The 16242-nt window shown below is 48.3% G+C and overlaps 1 protein-coding gene across 1 annotated transcript in view; it reads right to left on the reverse strand.

The window, feature by feature from the left end:
* The window catches only part of POLE (DNA polymerase epsilon, catalytic subunit), a 68714-nt gene that overhangs the window by 16450 nt on the left and 36022 nt on the right, over nucleotides 1–16242 (reverse strand). Inside the window, exons 27-40 of the mRNA XM_058157991.1 lie at nucleotides 15719–15821; nucleotides 13770–13850; nucleotides 12228–12350; nucleotides 11002–11220; nucleotides 9440–9649; nucleotides 8974–9117; nucleotides 8327–8467; nucleotides 8024–8177; nucleotides 6493–6599; nucleotides 4202–4378; nucleotides 3106–3329; nucleotides 2186–2406; nucleotides 830–1034; nucleotides 362–535 (exon numbers count right to left, since the gene is read on the reverse strand). Of these exons, the coding sequence (XP_058013974.1) occupies nucleotides 362–535; nucleotides 830–1034; nucleotides 2186–2406; nucleotides 3106–3329; nucleotides 4202–4378; nucleotides 6493–6599; nucleotides 8024–8177; nucleotides 8327–8467; nucleotides 8974–9117; nucleotides 9440–9649; nucleotides 11002–11220; nucleotides 12228–12350; nucleotides 13770–13850; nucleotides 15719–15821 (2283 nt within the window). The remainder of the gene's footprint in view (nucleotides 1–361; nucleotides 536–829; nucleotides 1035–2185; nucleotides 2407–3105; nucleotides 3330–4201; nucleotides 4379–6492; nucleotides 6600–8023; nucleotides 8178–8326; nucleotides 8468–8973; nucleotides 9118–9439; nucleotides 9650–11001; nucleotides 11221–12227; nucleotides 12351–13769; nucleotides 13851–15718; nucleotides 15822–16242) is intronic.

Below are 16242 nucleotides of genomic sequence, written 5' to 3' on the forward strand. Positions count from 1 at the left end.
GTGCGGGAGAGGGAGGCCTTGTCAGCTCCTCCTCCTGGCCTGCAGCTGGAACTTGGGGCGGTGCCAGCGAGGAGGGTCCTGGTGAGGGAGGCCTTGCTGGCTCCTCTCCTCACTCTCCGAGTCACTCTCCTCCATGAGGACATGTTCGCGGGCCGGAGCCACAACACCCAGTCTGAAGGAAGCTTTAAAACTAAGAGATGCCAGTCTAAGGGAAGCTTTAGAGCTAACAGATGCCAATCTGAAGGAAGTTTTAGGCTTGACAAATGCCAGTCTAAAGGAAGCTTTAGAGCTAACAGATGCCAGTCTAAGGGAAGCTTTAGAGCTAACAGATGCCCGTCTACTTTGCCTAGGAAAGACTCACTGCAGGAAGAGCTTCTTCATCATGCCGTGGAGCATTCGATGCAGGGCAGGATCGTAGAGCAGGGAGGTCGGGGAGCGCAGCCAGCGGTAGAAGTGGATCACCTGGTTGTCAGCATAGACGTTGTGGTACTGCGTGATCTCCTTCACCCAGCCCACCACCAGACTCTTCAAGATCCTGCGTAGGAACAGAGGGAGCGGGGAAAAAAGAAAGAAGAGAAGAAGAAGAAGAAGAAGAAGAAGAGGAGGAGGGGGAGGGGGAGGAGAAGAAGAGGGAGGGGGAGAAGAAGAAGAAGGAGAAGAAATCCATGAAGAAGAAGAAGAAATCCATGAAGAAGAAGAAGGAGAAGGAGAAGAAGAAAGCCAGAAAAAGGAGGAGGAGGAGGAGGAGAAGAAGAAGAAATCCATCATTCTGCACTCCCCAGGTGAGCTGCCTCTTTACCACCTGGAGGGCCGGAGGGCCGAGCCCCACCTGAAAGTATTGGAGCAGAGCGCAGCCTCGTCGTAGCCAGCGGGGACGCCGGCCGCCTGGTTGCCCGTGACCATGTCCTCCAGCGACGCCTGCTGGATCACGTCGAAGCTGATGCAGAGGCTGGAGGCCCCTTCCATGTCATTGATGCGATGGGACTGCAGGATGGTGTTCACCGCCAGGTTCTGGAGGTCCAGCTCCACACAGACTGCAGGTGAGGCGAAGAGAAAGACTTCAGCTTTCCCCGAGGACCACTTCCCTCCTGCTCTCCAACAGGCTCAGAGAAGGGACGCATTCTCTGCATTTTATTTATTTCATTCATTTATTTAGGAGGCTTATATCGCCGCCTCTTCGCAGCATGGCGACTCACAAGAATATAAAAACTTCATATAAAAAACAGTAACATTAATATCGGTTGTATCTGAGAGTTCATGACTGGGAAGACGTGGTAACAAGGTCAGCCAATGAATAGGCATAGCAACTAAGTTAGCCAATGAGGGCTGTTTGGAAACTGAAATAGTTTGGAGCCTCGGCGTGGTTTAGCTGCGTAACTCCGAGTCTGGGCAAAAGGAATTAAAACTGAAACTAGTCTGCTGAACTGAAACCGAAACTATTCTCTCCTCTGCTTGTGTTTTGCTTGTAACTACTACCACATTGGAAGAATCTGCCATTGGGATTGTATATTTATTTCATGTGTTATTATGTATATAGAGAGAAGTTAATGAATCCTGCTGAATCAGTTACCTGCGTGTGCTTTCTGGTTGTGATTTTTGCAACAACCCCTAACAATTAATAAAAGAGGGAATCATATAAAATGAAATAATCAAATAACCCCCCACCCCAAGCCGGTGACAACACATTACACGAGCCGTTGAATGGGCTCCATCCCGCTCTGCGTTCTCCAAGCCTGCTGGCAGAACCAGGTCTCCAGCGTCTTCTGGAAGACTAGTTAGAGATTTTGCATTGATACTGGGGAAAGGATCCCAGGGAGAACTCGACTTACGGCCAGAACTGAACCCAACGTGGATGTGGCTAAAGCGAGAAATTTTGCAAAGAGAGCTTTGCCCCGTTTTTACGACTTTCCTTGCTGCGTTTGAGAAGCAAATTGGCAGGCGTTGTTAAGTTAGTAACCCGGTTGTTAAGCCAATCTGGCTTCCCCAGAGACTTTGATGGTCGGAAGGTTGCGAAGGGGACTGCGTGACACCCCCCCCATCCCCAGAAAAGGACTTGACTCTGATACCCGAGTGAAGAAGTCTTCCTCAATTTTTTTTTTCCATCGGAGGGAATCGGTCCAATGGCCGTTGGGCTGCTGCTTAGAGGCAAGAAAGAACACAGGATCTCCGTCTGTTCGTTATTCACCTGTGGAATAGCAGCCCGGATGGTTGATCTCCACGGAGGCCCTTTCATCGAACTCCATGACCAGACGGCTATCGTCTGCCTCCTTGCCCCCCATGTCGGGGCGGGAGGTGGGCGAGAGCCAAAGGAGGTGATTGTGGCGATGAAGATGGCGAGAGAAAAAAAGATCCGTGCCGAAGATGGAGACGTCATCCGGAAGGTTCCCGACAGGCAGGTGGTAATACCTAGGAAAGGAGGAGGAACGGTTCACCAAAGTGATTGGCTAAAGCTTCTACGGATTTCCTCCCTCCCTCCCGAGTTTCGACCGCAATTGAGCCCGGAATTTAGGTTGCTAAGCGAGACATTGGTTGAGGGAGTTTCGCCCCGTTTTATGACTGTCCTTGCCACATTTGTTAAGCGAATCGCTGCGTTCATTAAGTTAGTCACACGGTTGTTAAGCAAATCCGGCTTTTGAATTCGCTCCTCAAGGTCACAAAAGGGGGATCGTGTGACCCCGGGGAGGCTGCCACCATCGTAAACGTGAATCAGTTGTCAAGCTTCCAAATCCTGAAGTCACATGACCCCGGGGAATGCTGCGACAGTCGTAAGTTTGAAAAATTACTCTTGTTTATGACGGGGGCAGCGTCCCAGGGTCTCGCGATCTCCTTTTTGCAACCTTCTTGATGTGCGAAGGCGAAAGCCAGATTCGTTTAACAACTGTGTGGCTAAATTAATGAACGCGGCAATTCGCTTCACCATTGTGGCAAGAAAAGCCGTAAAATGGGGCAAAACTCCCTCAACGAATGTACCTCCTTTAGCAACCGAAATTCTTTGGTCAATTGTCGTAACGCGAGGACTACCTGGAAAAGAACCAAGGACTAATGATTTGGGACAGGTAACTCTACCTGCCAAAAGCCCATTTCTGTCTGTTCCGCAAAGCTCACCTGCTCATGTCAAAGGCCTGAGACAGACACATGTCCAGCTTGAGGTAGTGGCGGATCAAGTGGCGAGCACCATGGCGCTGCCAGTCCAGTATGCTGTAGTTGATGTCGTCCGCCACGTGGACAGGAACCAGGGGGAACTCCTCCAGAACGGGCATGGCACCTGTCAGCCGCTTCAAATCCCAGTTAGACTGCACAGCGACAAGGGTGGGGCCCCGGCGTTCATCCTGTGGCAGACAAGATAAATATTCTTTTTTTATATATAAATAATTTTTATTGTAGTTCTTATCTTCCGTAACTCTAATACATAGTCAAACAGACAGTGTCATTTTTATATATTTTTGGATTAACATAACATAACATAATAACAGAGTTGGAAGGGACCTTGGAGGTCTTCTAGTCCAACCCCCTGCCCAGGCAGGAAACCCTACACCATTTCAGACAAATGGTTATCCAACATTTTCTTAAAAATTTCCAGTGTTGGAGCATTCACAACTTCTGGAGGCAAGTTGTTCCACTTATTCATTGTTCTAACTGTCAGGAAATTTCTCCTTAGTTCTAAGTTGCTTCTCTCCTTGTTTAGTTTCCACCCATTGCTTCTTGTCCTGCCTTCAGGTGCTTTGGAGAATAGCTTGACTGCCTCTTCTTTGTGGCAGCCCCTGAGATATTGGAAGACTGCTATCATGTCTCCCCTGGTCCTTCTTTTCATTAAAGTAGACATACCGAGTTCCTGCAACCGTTCTTCATATGTTTTAGCCTCCAGTCCCCTAATCCTCTTGGTTGCTCTTCTCTGCACTCTTTCTAGTCTCAACATCCTTTTTACATCGTGGCGACCAAAACTGGATGCAATATTCCAAGTGTGGCCTTACCAAGGCATTATAAAGTGGCACTAACATTTCACGTGATCTTGATTCTATCCCTCTGTTTATGCAGCCCAGAACAGTGTTGGCTTTTTTGGCAGCTGCTGCACACGGCTGGCTCCTATCTAAATGGTTGTCCACTAGGATTCCGAGATCCCTCTCACCGTTACTACTATTGAGCAAGGTACCAACAGTTCAAGTAAAATCTACATTATACACATCCTCATTTCAGTCCTAACCTTGTAGCCCATCAGGAGGCGCTGGAGCGCTCTGCAGATGCTCTTGAGGTCCGTTTCGGCTCGGACTTCGAAGAGGTGCTTGTCCGGGGGGAGCAGCTCTCGGCCCACCTTCTCCACCATGGAAGCGTGTTCAGCAGAATACAGGTTGTTGAGGTTTGGCATCTGGTTACTGCGCACCTGGGTCAAAGGGGTGACACGAGAGAGCGGGCTGAGCTGCAGGAAGGACGGACCCCGGGCAGGGACTCGAGGGAGCAAATCCGGAGCTTTGACGCGAATCTGTGTTTCGAAAACACAGGTTTTGGGGAGACGGGGGAAAGACTGAGACTTTCAGGATTGATTTCTGGCTTAAGTTCTGCTTTGGGTATTTATACACATACACACACACCTACACACCTACACACACAAAACACACACGTTTTCTGAGGTTTTCGCGGGTGTTTGTATATGTAGGTCTTTGGTTATTCGGATTTTCTCCCGCGTAGAATTGGAAGTGTCTCGGTGACGTTTCGATGAAGTCTCATTCGTCATCTTCAGGCTGGTGTTTACAGCTTCTTGCTCCTAGAAGCACAAAGCTGTAAACACCAGCCTGAAGATGACGAACGAGACTTCGTCAAAACGTCGCCGAGACACTTCCAATTTTACGCGGGAGAAAACCCGAATAACCAAAGACCTACACACACACACACACACACACACACACACACATTACAAACTATTCTAAAAATACCAGTTCCAGGTATATTTGTAAAACAAGAAACAGACATTCTGCGAGCTCCGGAACGAAAATAATTAAAATGTTATTCTACTTAGCTTTCATCAGCCATCTGCTGGTGTTAAACTACCATTACAGCGATCTCTGCCTTTATATGCCATTAATCAGTTTGGGTCTTGGCATTTTCGGGTCTTTTCCCGTGTAAGGTTGAGAGTATCTTGGCAACGTTTCGACGAGGTCTCAGTCATCATCTTCAGGCTGGTGCTTTTGAGCTCGAGAAGCACGAAGCCGAAGACACCAGCCTGAAGATCTTGAGTGAGACCTCATCGAAACGTCACCAAGATACTCTCAACCTTACACGGGAAAAGACCCAAAAATGCCAAGACCTACGGCTGCAACTGTCTGAAGGTAAGTGGTAGGGCAGCTCCACCCCTACCCCCATCCCCACCCTAGCTTAATTTTTACCTGTGCTCCATAGAGTGAGCGGGGTGTTAAATAGGGCTTATTTTGGGGAGGGTGTAGGGCTTATAGAATAGAATAGAATAGAATAGAATAGAATAGAATAGAATAGAATAGAATAGAATAGAATTGAATTTTATTGGCCAAGTGTGATTGGACACACAAGGAATTTGTCTTGGTGCATCTGCTCTCAGTGTACATAAAAGAAAAGATACGTTCATCAAGGTACAACATTTACAACACAATTGATGGTCAATATATCAATATAAATCATAAGGATTGCCAGCAACAAGTTATAGTCATACAGTCATAAGTGGGAAGAGATGGGTGATGGGAACGATGAGAAGATTAATAGTAGTGCAGATTCAGTAAATAGTTTGACAGTGTTGAGGGAATTAGTTGTTTAGCAGAGTGATGGCCTTTGGGAAAAAAATGTTCTCGTGTCTTGTTGTTCTGGTGTGCAGGGCTCTATAGCGTCGTTTTGAGGGTAGTGGTTGAAACAGTTTATGTCCAGGATGCGAGGGATCTGCAGATATTTTCACGGCCCTCTTCTTGATTCGTGCAGTATACAGGTCCTCAATACTGGGTGCATGTCTAGAAATCAAGCTAGGACTTATTTTCAGGGTAGGTTGTATTTTCGGGGAAACCCAGTGTGTATATGTATGTATGTGTGTATACACACACACATACACACATTTTACTGATTTAACAACTGCAGTGATTCACTTAAGAAACGTGCCAAGGAAAGTCATAAAATGGGGCAAAACTCACCGAACGAATGTCTCGCTTAGCAACATCCATTTGGGGTTCAATTGTGGTCGTTAAGTCGAGGACCACCTGTTACTGCAACCTTTTGAGCCCTGACTCCCCCCCCCCGGTCACTAGCCATGTTTTGCAGTTTTGTATAAACGGCGTAAAATGATTTAAGAATGCTTCCACAAACGGAAACAAAAAAACAACAACCACCCAAAACCCGGTCTTCTTTGGAAGCAGCCATGACACCTTTTATTGTGAAGTATCTAACCGGGGCGGAGAGATGAGGAGAAAAAAAAAAAAAAAGAAACACAACACAGGAACCCCTCCAATCTTCTCCCCCCCCACCCCCTGCCCTTGAACTTACTGTATCAAGAACAAAGATGGAGGCTTTGCGTTGGGAGGGGATGAAGAGGCCAAGCAACGCCTTGCTGCCCTGGGAGTGATGATAGAGGTAGATGTGCCGGATACTCCCTAGACACACAAAGGAGCCCTGCGTTAGATGGAAAAGAGCACTTCCGCGGCTGCGGTTACCAGATCAGCCTCCCGCGTGCCTTCCCACTGTCAGCGTTCCTGTAGAAAAAGTTTGGCTTTTAATGAGGTGAGTTTTCAGAGTCAGTTGAATATCCTCTCCTCAGCCAGGCCGCTCCCGTCTCCAACCGGGCCTTTTATCAGACTCCGAGTCTGATAATGAAGATGAACGGCCTGTCATGACTCCTGCATCCGGCCCTGGCCCCATGCCCGGAGAGGATTCAAGGAGTGAAAGGAGAAGCCCGATAAACCTCACTCATACAGCGTGTGTTCCTTTGGCTCAGCCTTCAGAGCAGGAAGCCAGCCAGGTGGTGGAATCACCCGGGCCTACTCCCTCTGACCCTTCCCATTCCCAGACGCTGACAGCAGATCCAGCTGAGGACAATTCAAAGTGGGAGGACCCTCGCTTCCGGAGATCTGAGAGGCGACGCCAGCAGAAGCAAGGGTGGGGCAGGCCTGGATAAATGCTGAGTCATGGAGCCACACCCCACAGCCTATATATAAAGGACCTGCTTTTGGCATTCCAACCTTGAGTCAAGCAAAGTCTTATCTAGTTTGCTGATACCGGACCCTATCGCTGAAGTCACAACTTGGACTCCTGCCTGCCCTGATAAGCCTCAAAGGAACTTGGCAAGCTGCAGAGGCTTCGTTGCCAAGTTTGTTACGGACTTCCTTGATTCGTTCGTCGGAGTGGGGATGGGACACGATAATACCCTATTTTTCGCTCTGTAAGATGCACTTTTTTGTCTCTCAAAAGTTGGTAGAAATGTCTGTGTCTTATGGAGCGAATATTACCGAACCCCACCCACCCGCTGGCCTCCACCCTTTGGCTGTTTTTGGCCTCTGCATGCCCACTTTTCGGCTTACGCATGGTGGCTGAAAACAGGCCGAAAAATGGGCTGGAGACGGGCTGCGCAGAGGCCAAAAACAGGGTGCATGGAGGCCGAAAACTGGAGTGCGTCTTATGGAGCGAAAGATACGGTAATTCCATTGCAAGCAAGACTCCGAGGCACTCGAGTTCCTCAGAGATTCCTTTTATTGGAAATACCAGATTGGCACATATCCGGTGAAAACCAACTCTGAAAACTCCCGCCGTTTTCACCTCATTAAAACTTTTTCCACTTTCCCAAAGCAATCGGTCACGTGATCCAATCGCCGTTCAGTCCGACAACCCGGTGGGCATCACTTTGCCTTCTTCCGACCAGGTGTGAGAATGTCCTTGCTTCTCAAGAGAAAGTATTTTGTTTCGGCCACAAAAATCCCTCTATCTCACATCCCCCCACCGTCCTGACCCTCAACTCCAGCGTGGCAACGCTGAAGCGGACAAAAACAGCTTCGGTCAAGACAGCTTCAGGGTTGACACCTACCTGGCTCCAGGTAGCTGAACTGTGCCAGAGACTGCCTCTCTAGGTGCTCCAGGTCAAAGGTCTCAGCTTCCCGGCCACTCAGGTGCTTTACCAAATGCTTATTCACCATGCAGACACAGCCTAGGTGAATCAGGGCCCGCAGGAGTAACGGCACCTGGGAAAGAGATTGGGTCACGCCACAGGACAATGGTCCCGAGCACACCAGCAAATCTATAACACAACGGTTAAAAATGGAAAAGAATTGCGGCACTGGTCTGCTCACCCTGGCTCTCCCCCCTTTTTCCATTTTAATCAAGGCATTACCTGAGTCTCGTAAACCCCCTCGATGTCTGGAGCAGAGAGGCTGGCGTTGATCTCGTTGACGTGCTCCAGGTACATGTCTTCGGGCACGGAGTACTCGTACAGGTGGAAGGCCAAGCTGGAACGAGGAAGAATTCGATTCACCTGCAAAGAGGACAAGGGGAGCTCAGGAGGAGACCTCTTCCGTTTCTGCCCTGAAGGGGTGGAGAATTTAGGATGATAAAATTGGCTTTTGCCTGTATGAAGCTACCTGCCTGTGGAATGAACCCACAACTCAGGATCTGCACGCTTTTGGTTCTCAGGAAAGGAGTTAAGTTCTCCTTTTTAAACAAAATCTGGGTCTCTTCAGTTTAAATCAGTTAATTGTTAAAGTAGTTGTCAACTTACGACAATGGAGCCCAAAAACGGATGTTGCTGAGCGAGACATTTCTTAAGTGAGTTTTGCCCTGTTTTACGACTTGGCCTGCCGCGTTTATTAACGGAATCGCTGCCGTCGTTAAATTAGCCACACGGGTGTGAAACGAATCTGGCTTCACTATGGGCTTTGGCTTGTCGGAAGGCGGCAAAAGAGCTTTCCGACAGTTCTAGAAGAGACGGGAAATCAACGTACCGGTTCGTTCCGCTAGGAACCAACCTGGAGTTTGAGCTACCTTTTTGTAAACCGTGCTCTCTTCAGGTTTAGGAACGCGCTGGTTGACGTAGAAGATACGTGGGATGTTCAGTTTGAGGCAGTAGAGATCGCTCCCGATCACAGCCCATAGCTTGAAGAGGCCTGGCTGGCCAGTCTTGGCAATCTAGCAGGAGGGGGGGAAAAATGGTGATAAGGACCAGAAGAAAAACGAGGTCTTCTTCAATCAAGAGGAAAATACCTCTTAGTACGGGAATTGTGGCTTGTGATGACACAGAAAGCAGAAATTGGAAAAACGCTATGTTATATACTGCCACAAAATAAAATACATTATAATTACGAATATATGTAAGAAGGGAAAGCCGAAAGAGTATTATTATGTATATTTAGTTAATGTCAAAGCCATTAGAAAGCAAAAAGTTAGAATATTTTGGACTGAACGTCGCATCTCACGTGCCCACGGGCCTCAGCAGTGGGTCTGCCCCTACCTGGACTATCTGCCACGGCATGTCAAGGATACTCCGTGCGGTCTTGCGCAGGAAATTGCTCAGCCCCTCGGAGGGCCCAGCCCGAATCACTCCGCCCCCGGGGGCCGCTTCTCCGTTGGCCAGCCTCCGCTTCTTCCGGCGCTCCTGGCGTTGTCGGGCCTGCAGCTCCCACTTTTTCTTATGGTAGCGCAGCCAGAGCAACCGTTCCTCCTGCGGCAGAGCAAATTAGACGGATGCAACTGTCGGGACAGGGCGCAGCAAAGCCGTCTCAGGTTGCCCCTGGAATAGTTCATCTAGAACCAGGGGTCCCCAAACTTTGGGGCTTGGCGGCCTGGCTGGAGGGGGTGTGTGGAGAGGGGAAGCGCAGAAGGCTGGTGGGCACATGACTGTGGAGAGCAGCTGTTCCAACTCAAGGAGTGTCGGGCATGGGCCTGCATTTGGCGTGTTTCTGGCTTCTGTCTATATCAGGGGTCCCCGATCGCAGGATTGTGGCCCACTAGACCAGGGGTCTCTAACCTTGACAACTTTAAGACTTGTGGACTTCAACTCCCAGAGTTCCTCAGCCAGCTTTGCTGGTTGCGCACGTTCGCAGCTCCACTTGGACACGCAGTGGGCCAACAAGCATGCGCGTACAGCTCAACTGCTGGTCCGCCACTCACGCGAATGGAGCTGTGTGCGCCTGTCTCTTGCGTGGCCCCATTCCAAATAAGCCATGGCCCAGAAGTGGGCTGCAGCCCGGGGTTTAGGGATGTCTGATTTAGACAGAAGCCAGAAACATGCCAAATGCAAGCCTATTGATCTGACCCGGCTCCCCGTACACGACAAACCCTCTGAAGTGAACTCAAAAGATTCCTTTCTTAGAAGCGCCAGGAGCTCCAGCAAAAAGTTTCTCTTTCACCCCAGGCTAACAAGTCCTCCTGTCCATCCAGAAGATGAATAGTTGTCTGCCACATCTATTCATCTCCGCCCCCTGCCTTTCATCCCCAAGGCTAGAGGGGGGCTTTGCTAGAAGCTGCGGCTCTTCCATCCCGAGGACCGGCCCATAGATTTCCACTGTTCTCCTCTCCTCTGCCTTCTGAGCATCCACGCGTCAGGCACTGGACCTTCCTCATCAGCCACCTCTGGACCTGGTGGTTGTTGACTCGCTACCTGAGGGCTGACGGACAGCCCAGGCTCCACCACTCTCTCTCTCTCTCTCTGTGTGCCAGCTCCATTCCTTCTTCCCCCCTCCACCTCAGAGCTCTCAAATTGTCTTGACGCTGGCCCTCACTCCCACATCTCCTCCTCATCTAATTCGGCTGCTGGAGGGGCCGGCGGGCGACAGGCCACAGCACTCATGCCCAACACTCCTTGAGTTGGAGCAACTGCTCTCTGCAGGGATAACCAAGCCCATGCGAGCAATGGCCATAAACTTCCCATCACTTCCTTTTTCTGAAACTATCTCAGGGGTGAAGGGATCAATGGCTTTCCCACTGGGGCTGCCCCAACCTCAAAGCAACCCCACTGCTAATTGGCCGAGAAGTTTTTGGCCTGCTCTCTGATGTCTGAGGAAACTGACTTACCTTAGTGGTGCCAACGGGCGGTGGGGGTCCCAGGATCTCCCTCCAGGATTGGGTGAGCTCCAGAGCTTGGGACTGCGGCTGGCTCTCCTCTGCGGTGGGAGTTCGTTTACGCTTGCTTGATATGGGGGGCACTGGCTGCACAGGTTTGGTGACCCCAAAATCTTCCATATCAGCCACTTGACTATTTGGGGTATTCTCCCTGGGTAAGTTATTGGAGACCTACAGGGAAAGTCCACAGACGATTAGATGAAGGATGTTAGCTCTGCCATCTTTGCTACACTTGGCTGGCATCCCCGAAGGAGAGTGGGTAAGAGGAAATTGGGGAAGTTGTGCAGAAGGAGAGAAGAAGGATATAAGTGGGGAAATGTTGTGGTCCGCCAGCAACCTGCGGAACTGGCAACGGAGTCGGATAGCGATGAGGCTGAGGAATAGCATGGGCCAGTCCTGGAGGCTGGGGAAGGCTCGGATGAGGGTTCTGCATTGGAAGCAAAAGTGGAGCCAAGGCCATCGAGGAGTGAGGTGCGGACTCCGGGGCCTCCAGAGACTGACAGTAGTGAGACACACATGAGAAGAGCTGCCAGAAGGCAAGAGCAGCTAAAGCAAAGAGGATGACTCGGGAGTAGGGCCAAGAGATGATTGGCCCCTCCCATAAGGCTTAAAAGACCAGCAATGGCGTTTGGGCTCTTTGCCGGAAAACAATGTTGATAGCTTTGTCTTGTTGCATTTATTTTTTGTATCGGTGTCTTCTGAACTTTTGCCAAGAAAGGCCTTTGGCAGTTTGCCTAATTGGACCAAGGTTGGTGATAGGACTGAGGAATTTGTGTTAGGAGGAATTTGCTTTAATTTGAGTTGAACTATGCTGGGAATGAAGTAATTCTCAGCTGTTCAAATAAAGTTTGTTTTTACACTGACTGAGTTTCCTACTACCTACTGGGGCCTCGGTCACAACAGGAAAGGAAGACACTGATAGGAACCACTGACAGATGCTAAGTGACCAGATTTCACCACCTCGAGGGCGCCTGGCCTGGGGATGAATGCGAAACCTCTTCGAGACACACCTGCAATCAAAGCAGTTCTCCAAACATCAAACCAGGATATTGTTGGGCACTGACGGTCCGGTATATAAGTTTATAAGTGCTGTCGCTATACGGCATGTCTTTTAAGTCCTGCCCTTAAACCCCAGAGGTCAGAGGCTATGGAGGAGAACTGCAGGTGTGCTATCTTACCTGTCTTTTGCCTTTGCTGGCAAAGAGCTCACTGATTTTTTTCTGCTTGTACACGTCATTTTTCTCCAGCAGCTTCTTGTGCAGCCAATCAGGGTGACGGACACGAGGCACCGGATTCTTCACCTGTCAGGAAGCCTCACGTTTAGCCCTCACTTGGTTTTCATTTCTTTCCCATTTTCCAGTGAGGATGCTACATCTTTGACATTGATTGTATCACGTCACTAGGGGGGTGTCAGCCTCCACTCCAAACTTCGTATCTCTTTGTACTCCTTATATTCAGTTGTTAGATAGCATGGGATTGTATTTCTAATGTAAATAACTATTGGATTCAAGTTAAGTAGAGAGGGCCCTTTAAGAGTGTCGGTCTGACATAATTAAGGTGGGAGGGGAGATTAATGTTTTGAATTCAACAGGAATGTTTTAGCGCGAACTCTAATGAACATTGCATTCCTGATATGATTGACAACCAGAGACCTGCGGAAGATTACCACGGGACTCCGGGAAGGAGCTGGCATTGGACCAGACCTGATGACCTTTTGGGAAAGAGGAGGGAGGAATAGGGTGATACAGATTGTTAGCCATATTTTGTCTCAGATTCAACTTAGAACTGCTGCTATCCAGATGTAACTAGTAAAAGTACTTTTCTTTATTTGCAAATGAAGTCAAGGTGTATTCTTTCCTAGATATAATCAGAGGCAGCCTAATTTTTTTTTTAAGAAAAGTTTTTTATTGTTTTCCCCAAACAAACAAACACACATACATACAAACAAACATTTTTTTTCTGAACAGAGTATTGGCCGAGTTCAAAATTTGTCCCACTTCTAGTTTTGCTCCAACACCGTTTTATATATTTCACTTTTCGCCATAATATTCTTTCTCTCTAATTTTTTTGTTTTATTTTCCTTCTGTTTCTTCTGGCATATAAAAAATATTACCGTTTGCCCTAATCTCTAATCTTAATCAATTTTTCTTTCTCCAACCCTCTCCTTACTTTTTCCAAATTGAAACCCTTTAAATTAAAGTCAATCGTTTTTTCTAAAATCTAACCCTAACTCTAAATCGTCTTATTCAAACGTTCTCCCATTACTCTCTTTTCACAATATAACCCACTTTCTTCCCTCTCTTCCATTTCTTTTTTATCAGCTTAACCAAGCTATACAACATTCCAATATTCCACAAAGAAGAGGGAAAGGTCAAATTATTCTCCAAAGCACCAGAAGGCAGGACAAGAAGCGAAGGATGGAAACTAACCAAGGAGAGAAGCAACTTAGAATTAAGGAAAAACTTCCTAACAGTGAGGACAATTAATCAGTGGAACGGCTTGCCACCAGAAGTTGTGGGTACTCCAACACTGGAGGTTTCTAAGAAAAGACTAGACAACCATTTGTCTGAAATCTTATAGGGTTTCCTGCCCGAGCAGGGGGTTGGACTAGAAGACCTCCAAGGTCCCTTCCAAATCTGTCATTCTGTTTTTGTTTTGCTGTTTAATGCAGTGGGGTGGCTGCCCCCCTCCCGAAGGATTCACTCCCAAGCATAAATTACCTGTTGCAGTGCTGCCGGAATAGTGATAATCTTTTGGATTGTGCTGCCCAGTCGTTCGATGTAATAATCCCAGTCTAGGATCTGCGGATAAAACAGGCAAACCTGAAGAGATAAAACTACCATATTTTTCGGAGTGATTGGTAAAGCACATAGCAAGCTCTTGATCGTGAAATGTCCTACTGCCAGGAGTCATCTAATCTCAGCATTATACGGCATCCAAAGGGCTTTATGTTAAGAAACTGTCTTAGAAGGACTGGGGGGTGGGATGTTGTGCCTCGCCCGCCCTCCTCTCCGCAGCCGAGCCCCTCCCATCTCCTGCTATCTCAGCCAGAGACTGATAGTGAAGAAGAATGGCCTGGCATGCCTCCAGCTGCCAGCCCCGGCACCATGCCCGGACAGACTGAGCAAACAAACCTCCCACCTATAGCATGTGAGCAGGAAGCCAGCCATGAGCTAGAATTGCCAGCAGCTGAGGAGGAAGACGAAAAGTGGAAAGATCCCCGCTTCCGGAGAATGGAGAGGCGAAGTCAGCAAAAGGAAGGGAGGGGCAGGCCTGGATAAGTGCTGAGTCATGGAGCCACACCCCATGGCCTATATAAAGGATCTGCTTTTTGGCATTCCTTGAGTCAGGCAAAGTCTCATCTGGTTGCTGAAGTCACACCTTGGATTCCTGCCTGCCCTGAGAACTCTGAAAGGAATTTTGCAAAGCTGCAGAGGCTTCGTGGCCACGCTTGATACAGACTTCCCAGACCCGGCCGTCAGAGGAGGAGTGGGACACGACAGGTGACATGATAGCAGTCTTCTAGTATTTGAGGGGCTGCCACAAAGAAGTGGGGGGGTGGGGTCGACCTCTTCTCCAAAGCATCAGAAGGCAGGACAAGAAGCAACAGATGGAAGCTACCGTATTTTTTGAAGTAATAAGACGCACCTGAGTATAAGACGCGCCTTAGTTTTTGGGGAGGAAAATCAGAAAAAAGCTGATTGGCAGGTGGATCCACCCCCCCCAAAGGACAATCAGCTGTTCCCAGAGATGAATTTTAGCAACAGGTTCCTTGGTTGTGAGCTCTGTGCCTGCCTCTGAAAGGCTTCAGAACTTCTGAAATTTTGTTTCAGAAATAACTTTTTTCTGCCTCTGAAAGCCTCCGAAACAGTTTCAGAAAAAAATCGTCTGATGCTCTGTTTGGAGGCTTTTTTTCTGAAGCTGTTTGGGGGCTTCTTTTCTAAAGCTCCGTTTGGGGATTTCTTTTCTGATGCTCTGTTTGGGGGCTTTTTTTCTGAAGCTCTGTTTGGGGCTTTTTTTCTGAAGCTCCGTTTGGGGGCTTCTTTTCTGATGCTCTGTTTGGGGGCTTTTTTTCTGAAGCTCTGTTTGGGGCTTTTTTTCTGAAGCTCCGTTTGGGGGCTTTTTTTCTGAAGCTCTATTTGGAGGCTTTTTTTCTGAAGCTCCGTTTGGGGATTTCTTTTCTGATGCTCTGTTTGGGGGCTTTTTTTCTGAAGCTCTGTTTGGGGGCTTTTTTTTCTGAAGCTGTTTGGGGGCTTTTTTTCTGAAGCTCTGTTTGGGGGCTTTTTTTTCTGAAGCTCTGTTTGGGGGCTTCTTTTCTGAAGCTGTTTGGAGGCTTTTTTTCTGAAGCTCTGTTTGGAGGCTTCTTTTCTGAAGCTTCATTTCGGATGCTTTTTCATCCTCTGAAATCTGCATTTGAGAAGCTGGATGGGACTACATTCGGAGTATAAGACGCACCCAGATTTTCATCCTTTTTGGGGGGGGGGGGGGGGGGAGGTGCGTCTTATACTACAAAAAATACGGTAAGTCACCTACGTTATATCTCTGGCTAGCAACAGCGGCAACCAGAAGTAGTTTCCAGGAACCCTGGGAAAGCACAGTTTTTCAACAAGTCATGAGACTCTGGACAATAACCAGATCGGATCCATTCAATTCGGTCTGATTTGCTTACCGTTCGGATATCAAAATCCTGCAGCGAAGGGCTTTTGAGCCATTTCCGGAGGTAATGCTTGCGCACCGAGAGCTCGGCTTGGAAAATGGCGAGGGGGATGGCCCTAGGCGGAAGGAAGAAGAGATTAGCGCTCCTCAAAGCCAGTCGGAGAAAAATACAGGCAATCCCTGACTTACCACAGTCCGTTTAGTGACGGTTCAAAGTTATAACAACACTGGGGGGAAAAAAGGGCTGTTTTTCACCCTTACGACTGTTACGGCATTTCTATAGTCATGTGATCAAAATTTGGACGCTTGGGAACGGACTCGTATTTATGACCGTTGCACTGTCCCAGCGTCAGCTGATTGCCTTTTGCGACCTTCTGACAAGCCAAGCTAATGGGGAAGCCCGATTCATTTTGCAACGGTGTGACTAACTCAACAATGCCAGAGATCCGTGGCAAAAAAAAAAAAAAAAGCCATAAAATGGGACATTTATTTAAAAAAGGTCTCAGCAACAAAAATTTTGGGCTCAATTATGGTCGC

This window comes from Ahaetulla prasina, chromosome 15, assembly GCF_028640845.1.
Source record: "Ahaetulla prasina isolate Xishuangbanna chromosome 15, ASM2864084v1, whole genome shotgun sequence".
Lineage (NCBI taxonomy): Eukaryota > Metazoa > Chordata > Lepidosauria > Squamata > Colubridae > Ahaetulla > Ahaetulla prasina.